The sequence below is a fragment of the Musca domestica genome, unplaced genomic scaffold (genome assembly GCF_030504385.1).
Source record: "Musca domestica strain aabys unplaced genomic scaffold, Musca_domestica.polishedcontigs.V.1.1 25, whole genome shotgun sequence".
Taxonomy (NCBI): domain Eukaryota; kingdom Metazoa; phylum Arthropoda; class Insecta; order Diptera; family Muscidae; genus Musca; species Musca domestica.
This window is the reverse complement of record NW_026712277.1, coordinates 8,124,146-8,150,390: the sequence shown is the minus strand read 5'-3', so window position 1 is coordinate 8,150,390 and position 26,245 is coordinate 8,124,146. Positions and strand designations below refer to the sequence as shown.

Sequence of the window (26,245 nt, the reverse complement as noted above, 5' to 3'; positions counted from 1 at the left end):
ATCTCCAACAAAGCATCGTTTTACAAGAATGTCATCAAAGACAATAATATTCTTCATCAAATTTTGCTATTAGTCTCCAAAGAAAAAAAAACTATATTTCCATTAATTCTCGAAAAAATATCTACATCAATGTTTCCAAAATAAAACCAATATGTTCCCATTTTTTTTTTATCAATTTCTTGTGTGAGTTTCTCCAAAAATCTCCAACAAATCACCATTTTAGAAGGATATCTTTAGGGATAAAAATATTCTTCATCAAATTTTACTATAAGTCTCCAAAGATAAGAAATCTCTACTTCAATTGCATATCTGAAAAATATCAGCATCAAATTTCCAAAAAAAAAATTATTTCTCCTCGAACTCTTTTTTGAGTTGACGCCATACTTTGAGTGAGCTTATGCCGAAATCTCCAACAAATCTTCATTTTAGAAGAATGACATAAAAGGCAAAAATATTCTTCATCAAATTTTACTATAAGTCTCTAAAAATAAGAAATCTCTACTTCCATTGCATATCTGAAAAATATTTGCATCAATATTCCCGAAAAAAACGAAAATATTCCTTAATATTTTGATCAATTTCTTTTGTGAGTTTTTGCAAAAATCTCCAACAAAGCATAATTTTAGAAGGATGATGTTGAGGACAAAAATATTATTTAGCAAATTTTACTATAAGTCTCCAAAGCGAGGAAATCTCTATTTCCATTAATTCCCAAAAAAATATCTGCAAAAATTCTTCAAAAAAAAAAAAAAATCAAAATGTTCCCATTTTTTATCAATGTCTTTTGTGGGTTTCTCCACAAATCTCCAACAAAGCATCGTTTTACAAGAATGTCATCAAAGACAATAATATTCTTCATCAAATTTTGCTATTAGTCTCCAAAGAAAAAAAATCTATATTTCCATTAATTCTCGAAAAAATATCTACATCAATGTTTCCAAAATAAAACCAATATGTTCCCATTTTTTTTATCAATTTCTTGTGTGAGTTTCTCCAAAAATCTCCAACAAATCACCATTTTAGAAGGATATCTTTAGGGATAAAAATATTCTTCATCAAATTTTACTATAAGTCTCCAAAGATAAGAAATCTCTACTTCAATTGCATATCTGAAAAATATCAGCATCAAATTTCCAAAAAAAAAATTATTTCTCCTCGAACTCTTTTTTGAGTTGACGTCGTACTTTTTGTGAATTCATGCCGAAATCTCCAACAAATCTTTATTTTAGAAGTATGATGTCAAAGACAAAAATATTCTTCATCAAATTTTATTATAAGTCTCCAAAGATAAGAAATCTCTACTTCCATTGCATATATGAAAAATAATAGCATCAATATTTCCGAAAAAAACAAAATATTCCGTAATTTTTGATCAATTTCTTTTTTGAAGTTGGGCAAAAATCTCCAATAAAGCGTTATTATTGAAGGATGACGTTAAAGAAAATAATGTTCTTCATTAAATTTTGCTATGAGTCTCCAAAGAAAAGAAATCTATATTTCCACGGCATATCAAAAATATATTTGCATCAATGTTCCCATAAAAATCAGAATATCAATTCTTGACAAATGTTTCCTTGACATTTTTTGGAGTTAACTGCGTTTAGGTGAAAATCTCCAACAAAGCATCATTTTAGAAGTATGACGCCAAAGACAAAAATATTCCTCATCAAATTTCATTATAAGTCACCAAATGAATTAAATCTCTATTTCCAATACATCTCGGAAAAATATTCGCATTAAGTTTCCCAAAAAAATCCAGAAAGTATTCCCTATTTTTTTGGCCAATTTTTTCATGGACTTCTTTCGAGTTGACGCCTGAAAGTAACATAAAATTTCGTTTTAGGCGGAAAGCGTCAAAAGAAGAAATATTCTACACAAAATGTCACTATTAATCTCAGAAATTAAATCCCTATTTCCAAAACATCTCGGAAAAATATTCGCATCAATGTTCCCAAAAAAAACCGAAAGTATTCCCTTTTTTTGGTAAATTTTTTCTTGGATTTTTTTCGAGTTGACGCCTGAAAGTAACATAAAATTTCGTTTTAGGTGGAAATTGTCAAAAGAAGAAATATCCTACACAAAATTTCACTATTAATCTCAGAATAAATCATATACCTAGGTGTAATGGTTTTTATGAAAATAAGATAGACATTTTTCCCACACCCACTTTGAAAATCATTAATGGTTTCTTAAATTTTACCCAAGAGATATTTTACGATTTTCCCCGAAAGATTATTTGATTTTTTTTTTTCAAGGACACCTCCTTCAATTTCTCCCCATGTATGTTGACATACATGTGCATTTATCCTTTGTGTGGTCTCCAAACTTACCTTAAGTTTTTTGGCTCAAATTTCGATAGCGAGGAGACTCTTATGCCCGAATAAAAGTTTGAAGGATCCGTTTGTGTGGTATTTATAACATAATAGGTAATAAAAGGAAATTCGGCTGAGTGGAGAAGAAAACGGAAAATAAGAAAAACACATTAAATCACAACAACAACAAAAAACACCCTCCATATTCCATTCTTACAAATTTTCTCCATATTGGCCAATAGCATACCACCCACCGCTGTATTGGCCTGTTGCACTTCCGTCAAAAGTTCCGAGGCCACTGAACGTTGTTTCAGCAATGGATGGGCGAGGGGGGATTCAAGCACCGGGTCAATGGGTTCGAGGGGACTCATCAAATGAACTAAAATGCATAATTTGGGATCGGATACCTCCAGAACACTGAGGGGGCTGGAAGGTTTCGTTGAATTACCATCGACGGGGGATGGTGGCAGCTGGAAGAGAAACACGAATCGAATAAATTCTTTTAATAAATCTTGAAAATATATAAATCCTACAACTCACCGGTATGCCAGCTGGCAGAAAACGATCTACACTATGTACAGGTATTATGAAACAATCACGATCCAGGGTGGCCAATGATATGGGTTCGCTGCGCACACCGCCCGACGACATGGAGACGAGGCCATTGCTGGGACCCATGGCCGAGCCGCTGCCAGTTATGCCATAGCTAGCTATAAGAACCAATACAAATAAAAAATAATTATTATTGTATTTAAGATTTTATTTAAATAACAAAAATTTCACATCTAAAGCTTAAAGCTATTTTACAAAAGCCCAACTAGTAAAGCTCTATTTGAAGTCAAAATTGTTTGTTGAATGAATATTGATTTTTTCTTCACACACAGTTCCGTTTGAGTTTTGTATAGAGTTTGAGGTGTTAGTCAGTTCGAGGATGAAGGATTGGTGGTTTAGAAAGCTATTATCCTTGGATTAGTTTCACAGACAGGGATCTCAGGCGCGCCTAAAAGCTTGCCAAGCTTTGATTAGTAGAAATTTACACAAAATCCATTGAAAGAGAGAGAGAGAATCTTTAGTTTGAGTTTTTTTTTTTTTTTTTGGAGATTTAATGAAGAATGAGTGAAAATGTAGAAACGAGGGGGAAGATGTGCTGAAGATATTCGGGAATGGGGAAATAAAAAATGATATTGGAATGGAGAGTGGACCATATTATTAAAAAGATAATGGATTATACAAAATCCATAAAAAGAGAGAGAGAGAGAGTATTTGATTTGAGTTTTTGGAGATTAAATGAAGTTGTGTGAAAATGTAGGACCAAGGGGAAGATGTGCTGAAGATATTTGGGAATGGGGAAATATAAAGTGATATTGGAATGGAGAGTGGACCATATTATTACAGAGATAATGGATTACACAAAATCCATTAAAAGAGAGAGAGAGAGTATTTGATTTGAGTTTTTGGAGATTAAATGAAGTTGAGTGAAAATGTAGGACCGAGGGGAAGATGTGTTCGGGATATTTGGAAATGGGGAAATATGAAGTGATATTGGAATAACTAGTGGGTCATATTATTACAGAGGTGATACCACGTTAGGGGAACTATCGAAATAGTGAATTTAAGAAAAATTAATGACTCTTAGATTTTTTTCCAGAAATTCTAAATTTTTATAAAAACAACTTAAAAGAGTCTCAATCGGATTTGGCGATAGATATATACCCTCAACAAGTGTTCGTTAATTCAAATATATTTTAACTCCATTATGAATATCTAAACTTTCCACCCTTTTTGGGAGAGGTTCAGAGGGAGTGGGCCAATATGGTCCATTTCGTATCTGACCTAAGACTGATTTAAATATTACAACGTGTCGCACATTTGGGCTATATCGACTACTTCCTTCACTTTATATGAGATATGGGATAATTTCACTTTTTTTGGAAAATACTGAAATCTGCGTTGGGTACCAGATATAGTGTTCAAGATTCTCAATTTATCTAATACAGAAAAAAATATTGGAATGTGCAAATGAGAGAAGTGTATTTAGATATGCCAAATCAGAAAAGATTCCCGGACTTGTTTTGAGAGATAAAAGTATTGAAAATTGTTACCCTTTATGTGGAAGGTACTTGAAGGGGTGCACCCATATCTATCATCTTGACACCAGATCTTGCATAAGTAAAAATATTGGCATGTGTGATATTCGAAGAGGATCGGATGCGTATTTTGCATTTTATGGGCATTTTTGTTATTCAAAATTTTGACCCTTTGTGGGGGAGGTACCAGAAGAACTGGGCCGATATATTCCACATCCACGCCAGTTGTTATTTTAATAAAAATATTGAGACCTGCGAAATTTGAAGAGAATCGGATGATAAATTCGCTTCATATGTGCTTTATAGTTATTCAAAAATTCGGACCCGTTGTGGGGGAGGTACTAGAAGGAGTGGTCCGACATATTCCATTTTCACACCAGATCTTGTATTGGTAAAATTATTGGGATATGTAAAATTTAAAGAGAATCGGTTACTTAGTTAGCTTTTTATGAACATTTTACTCATTCAAAATTTTGACCCCTTTGTGGGGAAGGTACTTGAAGAAGTAGGCCGGAATATCTCATATTCACAATAAACCTTGCGCTGATAAAAATATTGGAATGCGTGAAGTTTGAAAAGGATGAGATATTTATTTCACGTTTTATAAGCTTCACGATTATTCAAAATGTTGACCCTTTGTGGGAAAGGTCCCAGAAGAAGCAAACCGATATCTGCCATATTCATACCAGATCTTGTGTTGGTACTAATATTAAGATGCGTGAAATTTTACGAAAATTGGATGCTTATTTCCCCTTTTATGAGCATTTTGTTTATTCGAAATGTTGACCTCTTTGTAGGGGAGGGACCAGAAGGAGTGAACCGATGTATCCCATATTCACAACTAATCTTGAGTTGGTTAAAATATTGGGATATGTGAAATTGAAAGAGAATCGCTTACTTATATAAGGTTTTATGAGCGTTTTTGTTATTCAAAATTTTGACCCGTTGTGGGGGAGGTACCACAAGCAGTGGTCCATTCTATCCGTTATTCATACCAGACCTAGACTTGGTAGAAATATTGCAATATGTGATATTTGAACAGAATAGGACTCTTATTTCATATTAAATAAGAATTATATTAATTCAAAATTTTGACCCTTCGTAAGGGAGGTATATATTGTCCATTTTTAGCCTTGACCTGGATCTGATAAAATGTTTGGGATTTTCTAAGTTTGCGCAAAATTGGACGATTTTTTCTCGCTCTAAACGGTAAATTATTTTCTTTGGACATTTTGAACTTTTGTGGGGCAGGTACTAGAAGGAGTGGACCAATATTGCCCTTCACCGAAATCCATCTAAATATGATAATAATATTGCGATGTATCAACTTTGGGCCAAATCGGATACTCACTTCGTAAGTTATCGTGCCCACCAGCAAGATAGGTAAACGGACGGACGGTTGGATGCCTCTAGATCGACTCCAAATATCGTGAAACGGATGTGGTCCAAAGAGACCTAGGGTCTAATACCGATATTTTTTTCAGGCGCGTTTTGGCCAGATCAAATTATATATCCTCTCTGTGACCATAAGGCTGAGTGTATAAAAAATATTAATGATTCTTAGATTTAAAAAAATTTTCAAGGACTATCAGAATTATTGACTTTCAAAAAAATCTGCATTTTAGTCAGACATTTTTTTTAATTTTTTTTTTTTCAATGACTATCAGTCAGCGTTTTTTCAAAATAATTTTTTTTTATCAATTTTTTAATAACGTTGATATTTTTTTTAATAATTTTTGAAGGACTATCAGATTCAGGTATATTTTTTTATATTTGTTCAAGGACTATCACAGGGTTGTTTTTTTAAATAATTTTTCAAGAACTCTCAGTTTCAGGTTTTTTTTATATTTGTTTAAGGACTATCACAAACGTGGATTTGTTGAAAATAATTTTTTTAATGACCTTCGTCATGGTGGATTTTTAAAAATATTTTTTTCAAGGACTTTCATAGAAGGGGACTTAAAAAAATAATTTTTCATGTACTATCACAGAAGGGGATATAAAAAAATAATTTTCTAAAGACTATCACGAGCGAGGGCTTTTAAAAATATATTCAAGGAAGGGGATTTAAAAAAATAGTTTTTTAAAGGCTATGGGAAAAAGGTTTTTTTATTTTTTAAAGGACAATAACAAAAGTAGATTTCGCCAAATGTATTTTTCCAGACTTTTTTCAAAAAAAAAAAAAAATCTAAAGACTATCATAAACGTGAATTTTTGAAAATGTTTTTCAAGGACAATTAGGATGTTGTTTCTAAATGAAGAAAATGAATTAAATGTTATGGTCGCCTGATGGAGAGAAAGAATGAAGGATGGTGGTGTTGGTGGTGATAGCGAAAGGTGGAAGAAAAAAGAAACAAAATAGATAGAAAGAAAGAAAAATGCATTCCAAAAAAAAAGAAAGAGAAAATGAATTTTGTTGGGGGGAAGGGGGCCAGGAACCAAAGTTTCAAACCTTGCCTAACAGCAGCGGTTGAAGATAACCCCGCAAGCCCCTGCTGATGTTGTTGTAGCAATGTGGAGGAGCCTGGCGTGGTGTTGTAGCCGCTTGTCTTGTTGTAGTTGATGTTGGCGTTGTTGTTGTGACGGTTGGTCTCTGTCATTTGAATGCTATCAATTGGTTTTCTAAAACTACTTCTATGGGATGGTGTTGCTGTTGTTGTTGCTGATGGTGGTGGTGGTGGTAGTGGTGACTGGTAGTGATGGTAGTTGTGAATATTTGTTGTGATGTTACTGTTGCTGTTGTTGTTGCCGTTGGTGTGGTTGTTGTTGTTCCATCTTAATAGCGACACAGAAGGCTTGCGATCAACTAAAGGCTGTGGTGCATCCATAGACTCATGCTGGATGGGTGACAGTGGAAGCGTGCCGGTGGTGTTGGTGGTGGAGGTTGAAGGATTACCGGTAAAGCCACTGCACCGCTCTGCAATGAGTTGTTCTGTTGATTGGTATTTTTTGAATTTTGATATGTTTTTTGTTTTGTTTTGGTTTTCAGAGAGTGTGTGTGAAAGAGAGAGAGAGGGTTATGAAATGCATACAATTTTGTGTATTTACATGTGTGTGGGGGTGTGAGTGGGTGGGATGGGTGTTGTGTAAGTGTGGAAGTGTGGGTTATGCTTGAGTTTGAATTCATGAATTTTAAAAAGGTTAAATGCAAGTTTTGAATAGTTTAGTATTTAGTTATTTATAAAGCCGGGCATTTCAAAGCATTGGGTTAAGAATTTGAAGAGTACATATATGATAAGGAAGAGGCATAAAGAGAGACAGAGAGATATAGACAAGGGAAGATCATAATGGCCTTATTTTGTTTCACACAGTGTTTCGGGATGTACCTATTTTGGATTTTTTTATAGAAATTTAGATGAGAGCCAATTTTATTTTAAACAAATAAGAACTTAAATAATTATTTAATTAAAAAAAGAATAATTTGTGGTACATACCTTGAGGTATTTAATTTTGAATACTTTCCAATTATTCCAATAGAAAACAATTATTTTAATTTTTTGTTGTTGATTTTTAAAAATTGTGTTTTACAAAATAAAGCTATTTAAGATCCTCTATAGCAGGGACAGACACGAGTGGGCACACGTGCCTTCGCTGAGCATAATTTTCTCCACTCTCACAACGAATGCCGTTTAAAAACAATGTAATCAGAGAGTAAAAACATTGTGAGAACATAAATGTGCAACTCTCTCTGCCTGTCCCTGATCCATAGCCTTTGTGTTAGTGTAAATACAAAATTGAGAAAAAATGCAAACAAGAATGGATTTTTTTCATTTTCTCGAATTTACTCAAATATTTTTCCACTTTGTTTGATTTTTCAATCAATTTCCATGCTTTTCCGTGTAATATATGTGTATATGTGTGTCTTATGAATGGTGATGAATTATTCAAGACGTTCATTACAACAAACTTACATGGAGCGACAAGTATAACTTGTTTGCGAAAAAGTTGTTTGATTTTTTTAAAAAGCTAAATTTTATTTTTTGTTATTTCAAAGAGAATTTTAGTAATTTTAGATGTTAGTCAGTAGATAAATAGAATTAGAGACACACACAAAAATACATATGTATTTACACACACACAAAAATATTACCATTTACAAGGACACACACCTTTCAGTTATTAATTTAAATTTCGAAGTTCATTTTTTATTTTGTAATCAACACTACGCAGATTATTACGATTATTCAAGTGTTATCAACTGTTGTTATGGTTTTGAAAAAAAATGATGAGGTGTTAAAAAATTAGGAGTGTAAATAAAATTATTTATGTGATTAGTCACAGGTCCGTTTCAAAGTTACATATCCTAGAGTCAAAAATTTGCATACCCTAGGATTAGGATTAAACGAAACATTTTTCAAGGATTATTCTATAAAAAGTTTAAGAGCCAACGAAGTCAGTCAGATTTTCAAAAGAAATATTTTCAAGGACATAATTTCCATGGATTTTCAAAAAGTATTTTTTCTAAGGATTTGTCATCGGTCTGTTTCAAAGAAGTTACATATCCTAGAGTCAAAAATTTGCATACCCTAGGATTAGGATTAAACGAAACATTTTTCAAGAATTATTTTATAAAAATTTTAAGAGCTAACGAAGTCAGTTAGATTTTCAAAAGAAATATTTTCAAGGACATAATTTCCATGGATTTTCAAAAATTATTTTTCCAAAGATTTTAGGAACCGTAGATTTTTGAAAATATACAGGATGAGTTAAAAAAAAACTGCGGCAAAGTCAAACGGGATAATTTTTACATTTTTTTAAATTTTATTGAATGAAAGCAAAAAATGTCGGAAATAGCATCAAATTTTAGAATAAGTTTAGATTTGTTCGAATTGGTCAGCTTTGGCACGAATTATGGCCTTCAAAGGGAAAATGAAACCGCACACGCTGCCCGAATGTTGCTCTGCGGTTGTTTTGTCCCATTCCCGGCTTAGCCACTTGTGGTTTTCCAGCCAAATATAAAGAAATCACCATATCCCGCTTGAATTTCATCACGAATAATTTTTTTCTGAAGATTCTCACCAAAATGCTTTTGTACACTTGTAAACAATATCATGAGCTGTCAGTGGAATTAAATAATAACAGCTGTCCGAAGAGTGGCTTAGAAATGACAGCAGTTGCAATCCCTAACTCTAATAATCCTTGAAAAATATTTTTTAAAAATCAAAGGTTCCTAAAATCCTAGGAAAAAATAATTTTTTAAATCCACAGAAATTATGTCTTTGAATTTTGTTATCAGATCCGTTGATTTAAGAAAACGGTTTAGTAGGGTTTTCACATCTTTATCAAGATATCGTGAATTTTTAAAAAAATGTACATTTTTTTCAAGAAAGGGTGAATTTTTTAAAAATATTCTTTTAAGGAAAACTAGCGAAAATATTTTCCAAGGACTATCTTCAATCTCGGGTTTTAAATATTTTTGAAAGGCCTATGAAAGTCATTGGCTTTTCAAAAACTATTTTTTCAGGGACCACCATTCATTTGTTTAATTATAAATGAACTATCCTAACCTATCCTATTGTTTTATTCAATATCAATATATCAATTAAAGTTCATATGTATATCTATGTACGTTGGTGCTGCCAGTTATGTCCGTCTACATATGTCTGTTTACAGAGATTAGTGTTGTAGTTCAATATTTTATTAGTGTTAGTTGTTGAGTAAAGTTTTAGTTTGCTTAGCTCTTGACAGTGTATGCACATGGGTGTCTGTGTGTGTGTGTGAATGTTTGCATTTGCGTGACAGAGTAAGTTGTAGTTATTGTTATTGCCGGTTATTGAAATTACACATATGTATATTACACAATGTACTACCCGCTTGGAAGTGGAACTAGTGGGATGAAGTTGAAGTTCTATGTTTCACTAAATTGCTGAGAAAAAGGAATTGAAACATTGGTACAGGAAATGGGTTATATCGATCTACTTTTTTGGAATACCCTCGGTATAAGACGTCAACTTTACGAAATAGAGATTTCTTTTCTCTGGTGACTTATAGTAAAATTTGATGAAGAATATTTTTGTCCTTGTCTTCACCCTTCTAAAATGATGTTTTGTTGGAGATTTCTGCACAAACTCACACAAACTACTGATTTAACCCTAAAATGTGTTTTTAATAATTATGAATTCCTGGCGTTCGGATAAATTTTAGACCCATGACGTATTCTAGGACCTATAGCAGAATTTTATGACAAATCATTTTGTAGAATATTTTGACTTGCTATGATCCCTTTTAAAGGGAGTTTTTAACTCTCTTTTAAACAAGGGACCAAAAAGACCCCTTTGTCGAGTGGTTTGAGCTCTAAAATTTTCCACAAAAATTTTCCTTGTATTTTTATCTGCAATATTGCCAAAGGCACCATATACCTAAAATAAATGGATTCTGAGGAATCTTTTTTTGAAAATTTTCAAAAATTTGTGGAAGAGAGAGGAACTTGTTCCGTCTTTTCGATGCACCAAACGTGTAATATTAGCCTAAATGGGATGGAATTTAGCACTTACGACCAAATTGAGTCGAGAAACAGGTACGCCAAATTTGGTGAAAATCGGTTCAGATATAGCTATAGCTCCCATATATATTGTTAATCCGATTTGTTATTTTTGTCCTCCGCAACCGTAATATGCACTCTATAACAACGATATTTGGAGAAATATATTAAATACAGCACAGAAATATATGTCCCAAATATTATCAAGATCGGTTCAGATTTGAATATAGCTCCCATATATATCTTCGTCCGGTTTGCCATTTTTTGTGCACCGAACATGTAATATCGGCTCAAATGGGATGAAATTTGGCACTTGCGACCAAATTGAGCCTAGAAAAAAGTGTGTCAAATTTGGTGAAAATCGGTTCAGATATAGCTATAGCTCCCATACATATTTTTAATCCGATTTGTTATTTTTGTCCTCCGCAGCCCTAATATGCACTCTTTAACAACGATATTCGGGGAAATATACCAAATAGAGCTCAGAAATATCTTTGCCAAATTTTATCGAGATCGGTTTAGTTTTGGATATAGCTCCCATATATATCTTCGTCCGATTTGCCTTTTATTGTGCACCGAACGTGTAATATAAACCCAAATGGAATGAAATTTGGCACATGCGACCAAATTGAGCCTAGAAAAAAGTGTGTCAAATTTGGTGAAAATCGGTTCAGATATAGCTATAGCTCCCATACATATTGTTAATCCGATTTGTTATTTTTGTCCTCCGCAGCCCTAATATGCACTCTTTAACAACGATATTCGGGGAAATATACCAAATAGAGCTCAGAAATATCTTTGCCAAATTTTATCGAGATCGGTTTAGTTTTGGATATAGCTCCCATATATATCTTCGTCCGATTTGCCTTTTATTGTGCACCGAACGTGTAATATAAACCCAAATGGGATGAAATTTGGCACATGCGACCAAATTGAGCCTAGAAAAAAGTGTGTCAAATTTGGTGAAAATCGGTTCAGATATAGCTATAGCTCCCATATATATTTTTCATCCGATTTGTTATTTTTGTCCTCCGAAGCCGTTATATGCACTCTGTAACAACGATATTCGGGCAAATATACCAAATAGAGCTCAGAAATACCTTTGCCAAATTTTATCGAGATCGGTTCAGATTTGGATATAGTTCCCATATATATTTTTTATCCGATTTGTTATTTTTGTCCTCCGCAGCCGTTATATGCACTCCGTAACAACGAGATTCGGGGAAATACATCATATATAGCCCAGTAATACCTCTGCCAAATTTTATCGAGATCGGTTCAGATTTGGATATAGCTTCCATATATATATATATATATATCTTCGTCCGATTTGCCTTTCATTGTGCACCAAACTTGTAATATTAGCTCAAATGGGATGGAATTTGGCACTTACGACCAAAATGAGTCTAGAAACAAGAATCTCAAAATTTGAAAATCGGTTCAGATATAGCTATAGCTCCCATATATATTTTTCTTCCGATTTGTTATTTTTGTCCTCCGCAGCCGTTATATGCACTCCGTAACAACGATATTCGGGGAAGTATATCATATATAGCCCAGAAATACCTCTGCCAAATTTTATCGAGACCGGTTCAGAGTTGGATATAGCTCCCATATATATATCTTCGTCCGATTTGCCTTTTATTGTGCACCGAACGTGTAATATAAAACCAAATGGGATGAAATTTGGCACTTGCAACCAAATTGAGCCTAGAAAAAAGTGTGTCAAATTTGGTGAAAATCGGTTCAGAATTGGATATAGCTTCCATATATATTCCTCATCCGATTTGTTATTTTTGTCCTCCGTTATATGCACTCCGTAACAACGATATTCGGGGAAGTGTATCATGTATAGCTCAGAAATACCTTTGCCATAATTTATCGAGATCGGTTCAGATTTGGATATAGCTCCGACATATATCTTCGTCCGATTTGCTTTTAATTGTACACCAAAATTATAACATAAGCCCAAATGGTATGGAATTTGGCACTAACGACCAAATTGAGCCTAGAAACAAGAATCTCAAATTTGGTGAAAATCGGTTCAGATATAGCTATAGCTCCCATACATATTGTTAATCCGATTTGTTTTTTTTTGTCCTCCGCAGCCGTAATATGCACTCTGTAACAATAATATTGGGGGAAATATGTCAAATACAGCTCGGAAATACCTTTGCCAAATTTTATCGAGATCGGTTCAGATTTGGATAAAGCTCTCATATATATATCTTCATCCGATTTACATATTATTGCGCACCAAACTTGTAATATTAGTCCAAATGGCATGGAATTTGGCACTTACGACCAAAATGAGTCTAGAAACGAGTATGTCAACTTTGGTGAAAATCGGTTCAGATATAGCTATAGCTCCCATATGTAATGTTCCTCCGATATATTTGTTCTCCACAGCCGTAATATGTACTCCGTAACAACGATATTCGGGGAAGTGTATCATATATAGCTCAGAAATACCTTTGCCATATTTTATCGAGATCGGTTCAGATTTGGATATAGCTCCCATACATATCTTCGTCCGATTTGCCTTTCATTGTGCACCAAACTTGTAATATTACCCCAAATGGGATGGAATTTGGCACTTACGACCAAATTGAGCCTAGAAACAGGTATGTCAAATTTGGTGAAAATCGGTTCAGATATAGCTACAGCTCCCATATATCATCCGACCGACTTTTAGACTTTATTTTCTGGTTTCGTGATCTTCTTCGAAAAAGAACAAAGGAGCGTAGGACCAAAATCGAACTAAGTCAACCTAAAGCTCCTTTGTTTCTCTACGAAGAAGCCAGCCTATGACTTAAAGCCTTTTATGTACTTTCACCTTATGAGCAAAAAGTCCACCATCTTAGAATTTTAAATTTTTTCCAAAGTTTTTTTTTCGACAATTTTTATTTGAAACTCCACTATGGTTTAAGTTCAACATCTGCAACCAAAACTCGAATTAATTCCTCTCTAAATGTCCATTTTATTCGATTTCCTTGAAAAAAGTAACTTAGTGACTCTATTAGTAACCCATTCCCAATGACCACTTTCCTCTCAAAGCGAGTAGTATTTATTTTAGTTATTTATGAAGAGATTCATTTGGTATGTGTGAGTGTGTTTGTGATTTATTTGTAATGAAAGACAGACATCAAATGTATGAGTGTGTGTGTATGATATGCCTTTAATTTTCATTAACTGTTCTTGGCATTTATTTGTTGTTGGTGTAAATGAATGAATGGCTGACTGAGTGAGTGAGTGATTTTGTTTTTTGTTTGGTTTTCGGGTGAGCGCCTACCTTCGCCCACATCATAACCCGGCCGATTCGGTGAGAAAAACAGATGTGTCCTGTAGTGTATGTCGTCGGACTGCGATGTGAGACCCATGTCACGCGAGCGTTTAGTACGATTTGCTTTCGTTTGTAATTTGCTACCGCCACCACCGCTCTTGCCGCTGGCACCCTCACGAAAATTCTTGCGAAACATTAAATTCATTTTGGGTTGTTTTTTTTTTGTTATTTGTGTTTTATTGAATTTATTGTGTTTGGGTTTTTATTTGTTGTTGTTGTAGTTTGTTTTGGGGAGGTATCAAAGATTTTGAGATTTCGTTAAGCAACAACAAATGGATGCAATCAATGAATGGCTGTTGGTCGTTGGTTTTTTGGGCTCTTCTGACTTTGATGAATGTCTCAATTTTTGTGGCGAGACCCAGGTCTGAGGTGGCTAAGTTTGGTGTAAACGATATATGTATGTAGGAATTTCTGTAATGTTGGAGGGCTGTATGCATGGTGTGGGTGTGTGTGTGTGTTTTGTGTGGGTAAGTGTAGAACAAGTTCATTTGAACAGTTTAGCAGTTGGTCTGCCCCAAAAAAATTCCCAGTGAAGATTTTTGTTGAAAAAATCTGACATTTTGTAATAAAAATTATTTAATTGACTGGTTTCCTAAAAGAGGACCAGTGACAAGATTTGAATCGAATGATACTCTTTTTTTTTGAGGGAATTATATAACCTCTCCGTGATGGGGAATTTTATGTGAGTTTTTCAAGGACTATCACACATATGATCTGTTCCAGAACTGCACGGAAGCCAAAAATTTGCATTTGAAAAAAATTAACATTAAAATCTTGTTCTTAGGATGGGAATATATTTTTTAACTATTGTGAGAGACATTATTTTTATGCAAGAATTTGAGGAAAAAAAAATATTCTCTGAGATACCCTAAGTTCTCTCATGAGCGAAAATTGTAATTTCTAAAAATTTACATTTTGTGATATTCAATACCTTATTCGTCCAGACCCTAACCTCATTTTATCAAATATTGAATTAAACTTAAATGCATTTGTTCACTGGGTTATCATAAGGTGCTTTTCTTTTTATTGCTGTAAAATATTTCTTGTTTTTGTTTTTTTTTTTTTTTTTTTTTTTTTTTTTGGATAGAAAATTTCCCTTACATTTTGTTGTAACATGCAACAGTTTTGTTGTGTTTTTTGTTTTTCAAATTAGTTTTTCCCTCTGGCCCTTTTGTAAGTCATTTAAAACACTTAAGTAGCAGTATTTCTTTTTTTGGTTACCGGTAACCGGAAATGATTAATATCCGCTGTGAGCGCGCCTATTTGTAGTTAACTTGCCATTACAGGACATTAGACTTTGCCGTTATAAGTTTTTGTCCTTTTTTGTAAAATAACTTTCATTCCTTAATCCTTGGTTGAGTAATTAGGGTCTTTGGTGGCCTTTTTGAGTGATTAGTTCAATTTATTAATTTATGAATATAAAAGAGGCAAAGGGGAGGGGGAAGGAGATGACCGGGCCATCAATTGAAATATTTCCAACGGCTAGTTGAGCTGAAAATGCAAATTATGTTGAGAAATTTCTTTAACATGGATTTGAAAGGAAGATTCTATGTGAGATATGAATGGATGTTTTTAGCCATTTTTCTAAGGATAGCGACTTTTATACCCTCAGCCATATGGCTAGGGAGGGTAAATATCCTTTGATACGGCCAAAACGTGCCTCATCGAAATAATGGTTTTAGACCCTAGGTCTCTTTGGACCAAATCCGATGTCGATCTAGCGAAGTCCGTCCGTCTGTCTGTCTGTCAGGCTGGTTGGTGCGCACGATAACTCTCGAAGGGAATACACGATTTGATTCAAACTTGGTATATCGTAATATTATTGTCAAACTTAGATCGAGTTCGGAAATGGGAAATATCGGTCCACTCCTTCTGGCACCTTCCCCACAAAATGTCAACATTTTCAAAGAAAACTATTTACTGCACAGATAGAGAAGGGGTAATCCGATTTTGCTCCAATTTTGTATGTCCCATTATTTACATCAATGCTAAGTCAGGTGCGAAAATGGGCAATATCGGTTCACTCCATCAAGTACCTCCCCCACAAAGGTTCAAAATTTTGAATAATTACAGCTCTTATTAAATGTGAGGTAAGCGTCCGATTGTCTTCAAATTACGCACATGAGAATATTTTTATTAAACCAAGGTCTGGTGTGAAGATAGGCTAAATCGGTTTACCTCTTTTGGTAGCTCCCCCACAAAGGGTCAGAATTTAGAATATTCAAGAAGCTCATGAAAAGCGAAATTAACATCCGATTCCATTCAGACCTGGTACATCACAATATTTCTATCAACACAAGATTTGTTAAAAAAATGGCAAAGATCGGACCATTCCTTCGGGTACCTCCCCCACAAAGGGTCAAAATTTGGAATAACCAAAACGATCATAAAATCCGATATAAGTATCCCCTTCTCTTTATATTTCACACATCCCATTATTTCTACCAACACTAGATCTGCTGTGAAGATAGAATGTATCGGTGCACTTCTTCTGGTACCTCCCCCACAAAGGGTCAAACTTTTGAATATTCCTGAAGCTCATAAAACCCGAAATTAACATTTGATTCCATTCAGACTTGGCATATCTCAATATTTCCCTCAGCACAAGATCTCTTATAAAGATGGTAGAGATCGGACCATTCCTTCGGGTACCTCCCACACAAAGGGTCAAAATTTGGAATAACCAAAACGATCATAAAATCCGAAATAAGCATCCTGTTCTCTTCAAATTACACACAGCACAATATTTTTACTAAACCAAGGTCTGGTATGAAGATGGAATATATCGGTCTACCACTTCTGGTACCTCCCCCACAGAGGGCCAAAGTTTTGAATAACCAAAACGATCATAAAATCCGAAATAAGCATCCGCTTCTCTTCATATTCGGCACATCACAATATTTTAATTTACCCAAGATCTTCTGTGAAGATGGGATATATCGGTCCACTCTTTTTGAATAACCATGAAGCTCATAAAACGGGAAATTAACATCCAATTCCATTCAGACTTCGTATATCTCAATATTTTTTAACTACATTCTCCGATGACTCAGCTTATATAAAATGTGTAATCTGTTTGCTCAAATTTCTCCACAATCTCGAAATAGGTTCCATTAAATACCCAATGCTCACACGACAAAAGAAGGAATTAAAGTTTCGGAATAGGTTATGGTAATTGCTTATGGGATTTAAGTACTGGTATACACCAATAAAACACATACTTCACACACACACACACTCACACAACTAAAGCCTATTTAAATACAAAAACGGAACTTTGTTGGTTATGACTACAACTAACAACAAACAACTAGAGAGAGGGATAGAGAGGCAGGAAAAGGCAAATGTGAGAATTTGTTTTATTTTATAGTTGGCCAAAAATAACAAGAAAATTGTTCCGGTTATTTACATTAATGGCCTTATAATAACCATAAACATATTTGTTGTTCGAACAAATAATACATGCCATCAAATGGTATTACCATAAATTAGAAGAAACTTCGCCAGGAAGGTAGTTAGGCAGGCATGGAGGTCCAAGAAAGTCAACGACTTTTAAGAAAAACTAGTTGTGTTTCGTTTTGTTTGAATTTCTTGGTGACACGCACAGCTTATTAGCATGTCCCCCCACTCTCTCTCTCCCTCTCTGCCAATAACGGTTGACAAGTAAAATCTCTTGTATTTGAAGTTCATGGTACAAACAGAGATTCTCTCTCATTCCCCTAAATTGCTTGAGGATAATTGGTTTTGTAGAATTTGCCACACGCAGCCAAGTGTGTATGTGTTTGTCTCTGAGAGCGCAAGAGAGGGCAGTTGGGTGGGAGTTAACGAGAGATTGAATAATCATTAAACACACTTATATAAATATTTTAACACAACATTAATTCAAGACCAATCCAAATTGGCTCCTATCCAAATTGAATTGTCGCTTGTCCTTGGTTGGAATTGTGTGATGTGAATGGAATGGCATGGAATGTGAAATAGGCCTAATGCATGGCGGAGGCAGCATTTCAAGAGCTTGGCTATGGAGGCTATGGACTTGTTTTTCAATCAGAAAGCAATTTGTTTTGCATGAATTGAAAATGACATTTTATTATGGAAACTATAATGAATTTTTTGTAATAAGATAACGAATGAGAAAATGGGAGAGGAGAAGGGAGGGAAGGGATGAACATTTCGGGAAACTGCTGCCATTTATTGGCAATGAAATTTGATGAGCCCTAAATTAAATAGATTTAAATAATGAAAGTGAATATTTTTTGGGATGTTTTTACAAAAGAAACTGGATGGGTCAGAGGAGAACTTTTTTGAAAAAACAGTAATTTTTAAAAAAATTTTAAGATTTAATTATACCCTCAGCCAAATGGCTAGAGAGGGTATACATCATTTGATTATACCCTCAGCCAAATGGCGAGAGAGGGTATATATCATTTGATACGGCCAAAACGTACCTCATCGACCGTTGGTCTCTTTGGACCAAATTCGTTTAAAGGAATTTGGAGTCGGTCCAGCGATGTCTGTCCGTCTATCTGTTTATCTCTCTGTCTAACGGGTGCGCACGATAACTCTTGAAGGTAGTATTCGATTTGTTCCAAACTTGGTACATCATAAAATTATTGTCAAACTTAGATCGAGTTCGGAGATGGGCAATATCGGCCCACTCCTTCTAATAGGTCCCCCACAAAAGTTCGAGATTTTCAGAAAATATATTTTATTTCACAGAAAGAGAAACGATAATCCGATTTTTCTCCAACTTTGCAAATCCTAAAATTTGCGTCAGTTTTAGGTCAGGTGCGAAAATGGACAATATCGGTCCACTTCATCAAGTATCTCCTTCACAAAGTGTTAAAATTTTGGAAATTTATAAATCTTATAACATGTGATGTAAGTGTCCGATTGTCTTCAAACCACACATACTCCAATATTTTTATTAACCCAAGGTCTGGTGTGAAGATGGGATATATCAGTTCACACCTTCTGGTACCTCCCCCACAAAGGATCAAAATTTTGAATATCCATGAAGCTCATAAAACACGAAATTAACATCCGATTCCATGCAGACTTGGTACATCTCAATAATTCTGTCAACACAAAATCTGTTATAAATATGGTAGAGATCGGACCATTCCTTCTGGTACCTCCTCCATAAAGGGTCGAAATTTTGAATAACCAAAACGATCATAAAATCCAAAATAAGCATCTTATTCTCTTCAAATTACACACATCGCAATATTTTTATTAAGCCAAGGTCTGGTGTGAAGATAGGATATATCGGCGAACTCCTTCTGGTACCTCCACCACAAAGGGTCAAAATTTTGAATAACCAAAACGATCATAAAATCCTAAATAGGCATCCAAGTCTCTTCAAATTACACACATCATATTATTTTTATTAACCCAAGTTGTAGTGTAAAGATGGGATATATCGACGCACTCCTTCTGGTACCTCCCCCACAAAGGTTCAAAATTTTGAATATCCAAGAAGCGCATTAAACACGAAATTGACATCCGATTCCATTCAGACCTAATACATCTCAATATTTCTATCAACACAAGATCTCTTATAAAGATGGATAAGATCGGTCCATTCCTTCTGGTACCTCCCCCACAAAGCTTCGAAGCAAAACGATCATAAAATTCGAAATAAGCATCCGGTTTTCTTCATATTTCATACATCCCGTTATTTCTACTAACACAAGATCTGCTGCGAATGTGGAATGTATCGCTCCACACCTTCTAGTAACTCCCACACAAAGTGTCAACATTTTTAATATCCATGAAGGTCATAAAACACGAAATTAACCCCCGACTCCATTCAGACTTGGTGCATCTCAATATTTGCATCAACTGTTGTAAAGATGGTATAGATCGAACCATTTCTTCTGGTACCTTTTTGTATATTTTTATATGTCCTAGAGGAAGTAGAATATTTTGGTCTCTTATATCTGGTACCCCAGGCATTTTTCCACATTTTCCAAAAATTTGCACATATCTCATATAAAATATAGGAAGTAGATGATATAGTCCAAATATGGCACGTTGTAATATTTATATCAGATTTAGGTCAGATACGAATTGGACAATATTGGCCAACTTCTTCGGAACCTCCCACATAAAGGGTCCACAGTTAGAATAATCATAACTCAAGTCTGGGGGTATACATCTGTCGGAAAATCCGACTGATACTATTTAACTTGTTATTTATGAAGATGTGGATTCTTCAGGATTTTTCCCTCCCATAAATATTTCTAGATAAAATCTAGTTTTCTCTCTTACTCTCTCTATCTATCTCTTTTTAAGAAGACCTTCCTGAGGAGAGAGAGAATAGGACCCCTTCAAAACATAAAACATGGGAATCACTGTTGTCAGGGTTTACAGACTCCTGCAATGTCATAACGGCTACTATAAATAAAATAGTTTCACATTCGACCCGCCCCAATATACCATTCATCTGCTGACCCAAATCTAAATTTGAAATCTCAAGTATCCTCTTGATTAATTGATAAAAGCCAATCTCTTATAACGATAATCATCTCAAAATATTTTCATCTTGTTGTGTCATTTCATTGTCTGCGAGTGAGAGAGGACGCAGAAGAAACCCAAGAGAGAAATGCCTGCAATAGATGATCAACAAGTTTATTCCCTCATTGTGGTCTTTTTCCATTCTGCTTTTTTTGGCGCTTGATTGGCTGTTGTTTTTTTCTGTCAACTAAATTACAATGTGTAAATAGAGAAGTAGAAGAAGAAGAATGTGGGGCGAGCAGGGGCATATTTGGGCCAAACATTTGAAGGTGGCGTAGTTTTCTTGTTTTGCATGGCAAATTTGTTTGGATATTTGGCATCCGAACTAAACAACTAAAACAAAAGCTATTATCCAATGGCTATACGGTTGGTAGTCGGTGATTTATGGTTTGCTTGACTTCATTAGACTTAATGTCACATAACAAAGTCTAACAGAAAAAAACGCTAAAAACAACAACAAAGCGCGAAGATTTTAAATTAGATATTTTTAATTGTTGTTTGTTCCTAGACAAAATACGCACAGTGGGGGAATTTTTTTAAGGGAAAACTTATTAACAAGAACTTTTTTATGCGAATAATTGTTAATCAAAATTTGTGGGGGAGGTTCCGGAATAAATTCTATATAAACATCAAATATCTGGTTAAGAATAATATTTGGCTATACCAAGTTTGAAAAGTATCGCTGACTTCTTTCACAAGTTATAAGAGATCTAAATTTTTAAAATTATGATCCTTTGTGGAGGAGGTATTGGAAGGAGTGGGCTGACATATTCCATCTTCATGCCAGATCTTGTATTAGTTGAAATATTGGGATGTATGAAGTTTGAACACAATCGTAAATTTATTTCACATTTTATGGGCGTTTTGGTTATTCAAAATTATTGATCCCTTTGTGGGTGGGGTACCAAAAGGAATAGATCGGAGTATCCCATCTTCACTCCAGATCTTGCGTTGGTAAAAATATAGGGTTGTGGGGAATTTGAAGAGAATCGGATGCTTATTTCGCATTTTATGAGCGTTTTGTTTATTCAAAATGTTGACCCCTTTGTGAGAGAGGTACCAGAAGAAGTAAACCGATATCTACGATCTTTACATATGATCTTGCGTTAGTAAAAATATTAGGATGTGTGAAATTTGAAGACAATCGGATGCTTATTTCGCATTTTGTGAGCTTTTGGTTTATTCAAAATGTTGACCCCTTTGTGGGAGAGGTACCAGTAGAAGTGGGCTGATATATCCCATCTTCATACTAGACATAGAGTTGGTAGAAATATTAGAATGTACGAAATTTGTAAAGAATTGGTGGGTTATTTCGTATTTTGTGGGAGTTTTAATTATTCAAAATTGTTGACCCGTTGGGGAGGGAGGAGGAACCAGAAGAAGTGGTCCAATTTATCCCATCTTTACACCAGGTGTGCCATGTTTGGTAAGAATCGAATAGTCATTTTTCATTTTGTGAGGCTTATGAATATTCAAAATTTTCAACTAGAAGGAGTGTTCTAATCCATTCCATATTCATGCTAGACATAGAGTTAGTAGAAATATTGGAGTGACTGAAATTCGAAGAGAATCTGATGGTTAGTTCGTATTTTGTGAGAGTTTTTATTATTCAGAATATGTTGACCCTTTGTGTGGAATGTACCAGAATAAGTGGTCCGATCGATCGATGATATATTCCATTTTCATACCAGATCTTTTGTTGATATAAATATTGGGATTCGCCGAGTTTTATAAGAATCAAATGCTCATTTTGCATTTTCTAAGGGTTATGAGTATTCAAAATGTTGATCTCTTTGTGAGGGAGGTACCAGAAGAGGTTGTCTGCTATATTCCATATTCACACCACATCTCGCGTAGATAGACATATGGTAACATGCCAAGTTTAAATGAAATCGAATGCTTATTTCCCATTTGGTAATAGTTATAATTATTCAAAATTTTGACTCTTTGACCCTATTTTCGCACGTTCATAAAAATATTAGAATTTGCAGAGTTCTCTTTCTATGTTGAAAATTATTTTCTATAAACTTTTGAGCTTTTTTGGGGGAGGTACCAGAAAGAGTGGACCAATATTGCCCATGTCCGAACTCGATTCATATTTGATAATTATAATGCGATATAGCAAGTTTGGACCAAATGAAATACTCTCTTTGAGAGTTATCGTGGGCACCAAGCAGACAGATGGACGAACAGACGCATGGGCAACCCTATCGATCGACTCCAAATGCCCTGAAACGGTTTTCGATCAAAGAGACCTATGGTATAAAACCCCGTTTTGGTCGTTTGAAATGATATATACCCCCTGTAGCCAGGTTTTGTGCCAAGTTTGAATGAAATCGGATACTTATTTCTCATTTTGTACAAAATGTTGGACCTTTGTGGGGGAGGTATTTGATGAAGTCGGCCGATATTGTCCATTTTCGCACCTGAACTAGCACTGATATAAATTTTAAGATTTGCAAAGTTTGCACAAAATTCGCTGTATAAGGTTATTTTTTATTCTTGAAAATGGGAGGTCCTAGAAGAGTTGGACCGATATTACCCATCTCCGAACTTGATCCATATTTGATAATATTATTATAAAGTAGCAACTTTGTATACTCCCTTCGAGAGTTATCGTGTGCGCAAGCCGGACAGGCAGACGACTTCAAATATCCTGAAACGGATTTGCTTCAAAGAGACAACGTGGGGTCTAAAATCCTATTTTCGATGGCCGTATAAAATGTATTATAATACAGAATATAAAAAATCCAGCATTATTTAAATGAAATACTAAAGTCATTCTAAATATTAAATTAATGTTAAATCTCAAATCGTAAAAGCCCTTCAGATATTCTCTAAAAAGTTTTGAAATCCCAATCATAAAATTCTTTACAGAACCCACAAATGTGGATCTGAGAGTCCTCAAAAGTTCTGGGAAAAATCTTTGGAAATCTAAAAATTTAGCTCTGAAAAAAAAACTTTCTTTGCCAAATCCATAATTATAGCTCTTATTTGAATTTTGCTTATAATACACCGGGAATAATTGAATAGAATCCCCAGCGCTAAATCATTGCATATTTCAAAATTCCCCAAAAAAATTTCGAAATGTCTTGCCACATCCTGTTGTCTCAAATTCTTCTATTGAAACAAGTTCAGTATTGCAAAAAACTAATTTTTTTATTAAAAAACACATTGAGAATAAATCCTTTCTTCTTTGTTCCTTTTATTCCTTATTCAAAATTCTTCAAGGTTACTTTTTATTTTCCACAAAAAAATAAAAATCTCCCCACTTTTACTCAAACTCACCCCACTGTGCTCTTGTGTCTTTATTTTGTTCGCAAATAAAGCATATATAACAAATTGCCGATAGCTCTATTGGACCAGCAAGACCATCGTCAACACATTGTAAACATTTGTCATTGTTTAGGGTGCGTATGTGTGTGTGTGAGTGCGAGACTCTTTTTCCTCTTCTGTGGGGGTACAAAGGTAGTAGCAGTAGTTGTTGTTGATGAAACTATTGTTGTCGAATGAGCTGTAAATGAGCGCCGGCAATGTTAGAAAGGGGTCTATGTGTGCTATGTGTGAGTCCGAGAAAAACACTTTCATGATGTTGATGAGCAACAAAGAGCAACACTACACGAAAAAAGAGAACTAAATTTTGATTTGTTTTTGTTGCTATGTCTTTTTTTTTGTTCTGTTAATGAGTGAATGGCCAAGATTTGTTTTTATTTGTTTGTTGCATTTTTATTTGGGGTGTGTTGTTGCAATTTGTTTTTTTTTTTTTTTCTTTTCTAAATTTTTGTTAAATTTTTATTGTTGTTGCTGCTGCTGCTATATTTGTTTTGCCTAGACAATTCTGACGACAAAGCCCTTGACCTTGGATGTGCAACAACATTTGGACCATAGAATTTCAGCCATCAAGCCAAGTGCCCGACCGACTGCCTGCCTATACGTGGACACACATATTTCCCACTTGCTGTTTTTATTGCTGGTCTCGTGTATAGAACAGAAACAAAGTGTTTAAAAATAGATTTGAACAGATGATGGTGATGATGCGTTTGATTTTTTTTATTTAAAAAAAAACTGTAGTTTTTTTTTCTTCTAACACACAAAATATGCCACAAAAGGAAAGAAACAAAACCTCAGGTGCCTCCTTTGTGGAAATTCTGCTATTCCATGACTTGTGCATGTGTGTGTGTAATGATGCGTGGTGTTGGGTATGCAGACTATTATGAAGACACAAAAGAAACAAAACACAAGTTCACCGGTTTGGAACAGCTGTTATTCATTGGAACTCTTCGTTTTTTTTTGTTTTTTCCTTTCACACAACCCCCACCCACACTTCCCAACTTCCCCTCTCACAATTCATACATACAGAGTAGTAGTAATTCATAGAGTTTTACGTTTTGTAACGGTTCACAATGGAGGGGTAAAACGCGTGTTTTATGGATTTCGGGGTTTAAAGCAGAATATTTTTATTTTATTTTGATATTCACTTTATTTATGACTTTCGATTTTCTTGAAATAATTTATTTATTTATTTTTATTCCATGGAAAAAAAAGCTTTTCACGCACATAAGTATGTATATTTTTGTACAGAACATACAAACACACAAATATATATTTTTATAATTTTAATTTTTTGCTTTTCTAATGTCAATGTTTTCCGTTCGTTCGATCGATCGCGTTTTTGTCTTGGACCTCTTTCTGCGGTTTGCGCGTCTAGACCTCTAAAATTTGACTGATCCGCTTATCGTGGCAATTGGCGAAATTCTAAGAGAAATTGAGAAAATTGTCAACCGCAAAGAAAAAATGACAATTTGATGCTGTTGCCGCTTTTTGCTTCTTATGTGGATCAGGGATGGAAAAGTGAGAGCGAGGTACTTTTTTTAATGACAACAATTGACAATTTATGTGCCTATCTATAGAGGATATAAATCATTGATGAGGTCTAAACCAGCCTCGAAATAATGGTTTAAGACCCCAGAGGTCTCTTCGGACGAAATTAGTTTAAAGACATTTAGAGTCAATTTGGGGTGGCTGGTGCCTCAGACAACTCTAGAAGAAAGTACTCGATTCTGTCCAAGTTTAGTACATCGTTATATTATTTGCGGTGTCTGTTCGTCCGTCGGTCTGGCTGGTGCCTAAGACAACTCTGGAAGGGATTTTGTCTACATTTGGTACATCGTAATATTATTATCAGACTTAGGTCGAGTTCGGAGATGGACAATATCGATCCACTCCTTCTGATACCTCTCCTACAAAAGGTCGAAACTATCAAAGAAAATAATTTATCTCATAAAGCACGAGAGGATCATCCAATTTTCTTTAAATTTTGCAAATCCTAATATTTGCATCAATGCTAGTTCAGGTATGAAAATGAACAAAATAGGCCAACTGCTTCTGGTACCTCCCCCACAAGGGGTCAACATTTTGAACAACCACAACCCTCGCAAAAAGCAAAATAAGAATCCGATTCTTTTCAAACTTGGTACATCGTAATATTTCTATTAACAGAAGA

General features: G+C 34.6%; 1 protein-coding gene across 9 annotated transcripts in view; it reads right to left on the bottom strand.

Annotated features, from left to right (window-relative positions):
* The window catches only part of LOC101889864 (phosphatidylinositol 3-kinase 2), a 30,233-nt gene extending 4,756 nt beyond the window's left edge, over nt 1-25,477 (bottom strand). Inside the window, exons 1-6 of one of the 9 annotated variants that reach the window (XM_059123678.1) lie at nt 25,100-25,477; nt 14,173-14,347; nt 6,852-7,331; nt 2,853-3,022; nt 2,530-2,782; nt 2,331-2,445 (exon numbers count right to left, since the gene is read on the bottom strand). In XM_059123678.1, coding sequence (XP_058979661.1) covers nt 2,331-2,445; nt 2,530-2,782; nt 2,853-3,022; nt 6,852-7,331; nt 14,173-14,347; nt 25,100-25,117 — 1,211 coding nt within the window. In that variant the 5' untranslated portion in view covers nt 25,118-25,477. Of the gene's footprint in view, nt 1-2,330; nt 2,446-2,529; nt 2,783-2,852; nt 3,023-6,851; nt 7,332-8,310; nt 8,348-14,172; nt 14,396-24,989 lie in introns of those variants that run through there. The other 8 variants (XM_059123676.1, XM_059123679.1, XM_059123682.1 and 5 more) reach the window with 8 other exon arrangements.
* Between the last annotated feature and the right edge of the window lie 768 nt (nt 25,478-26,245).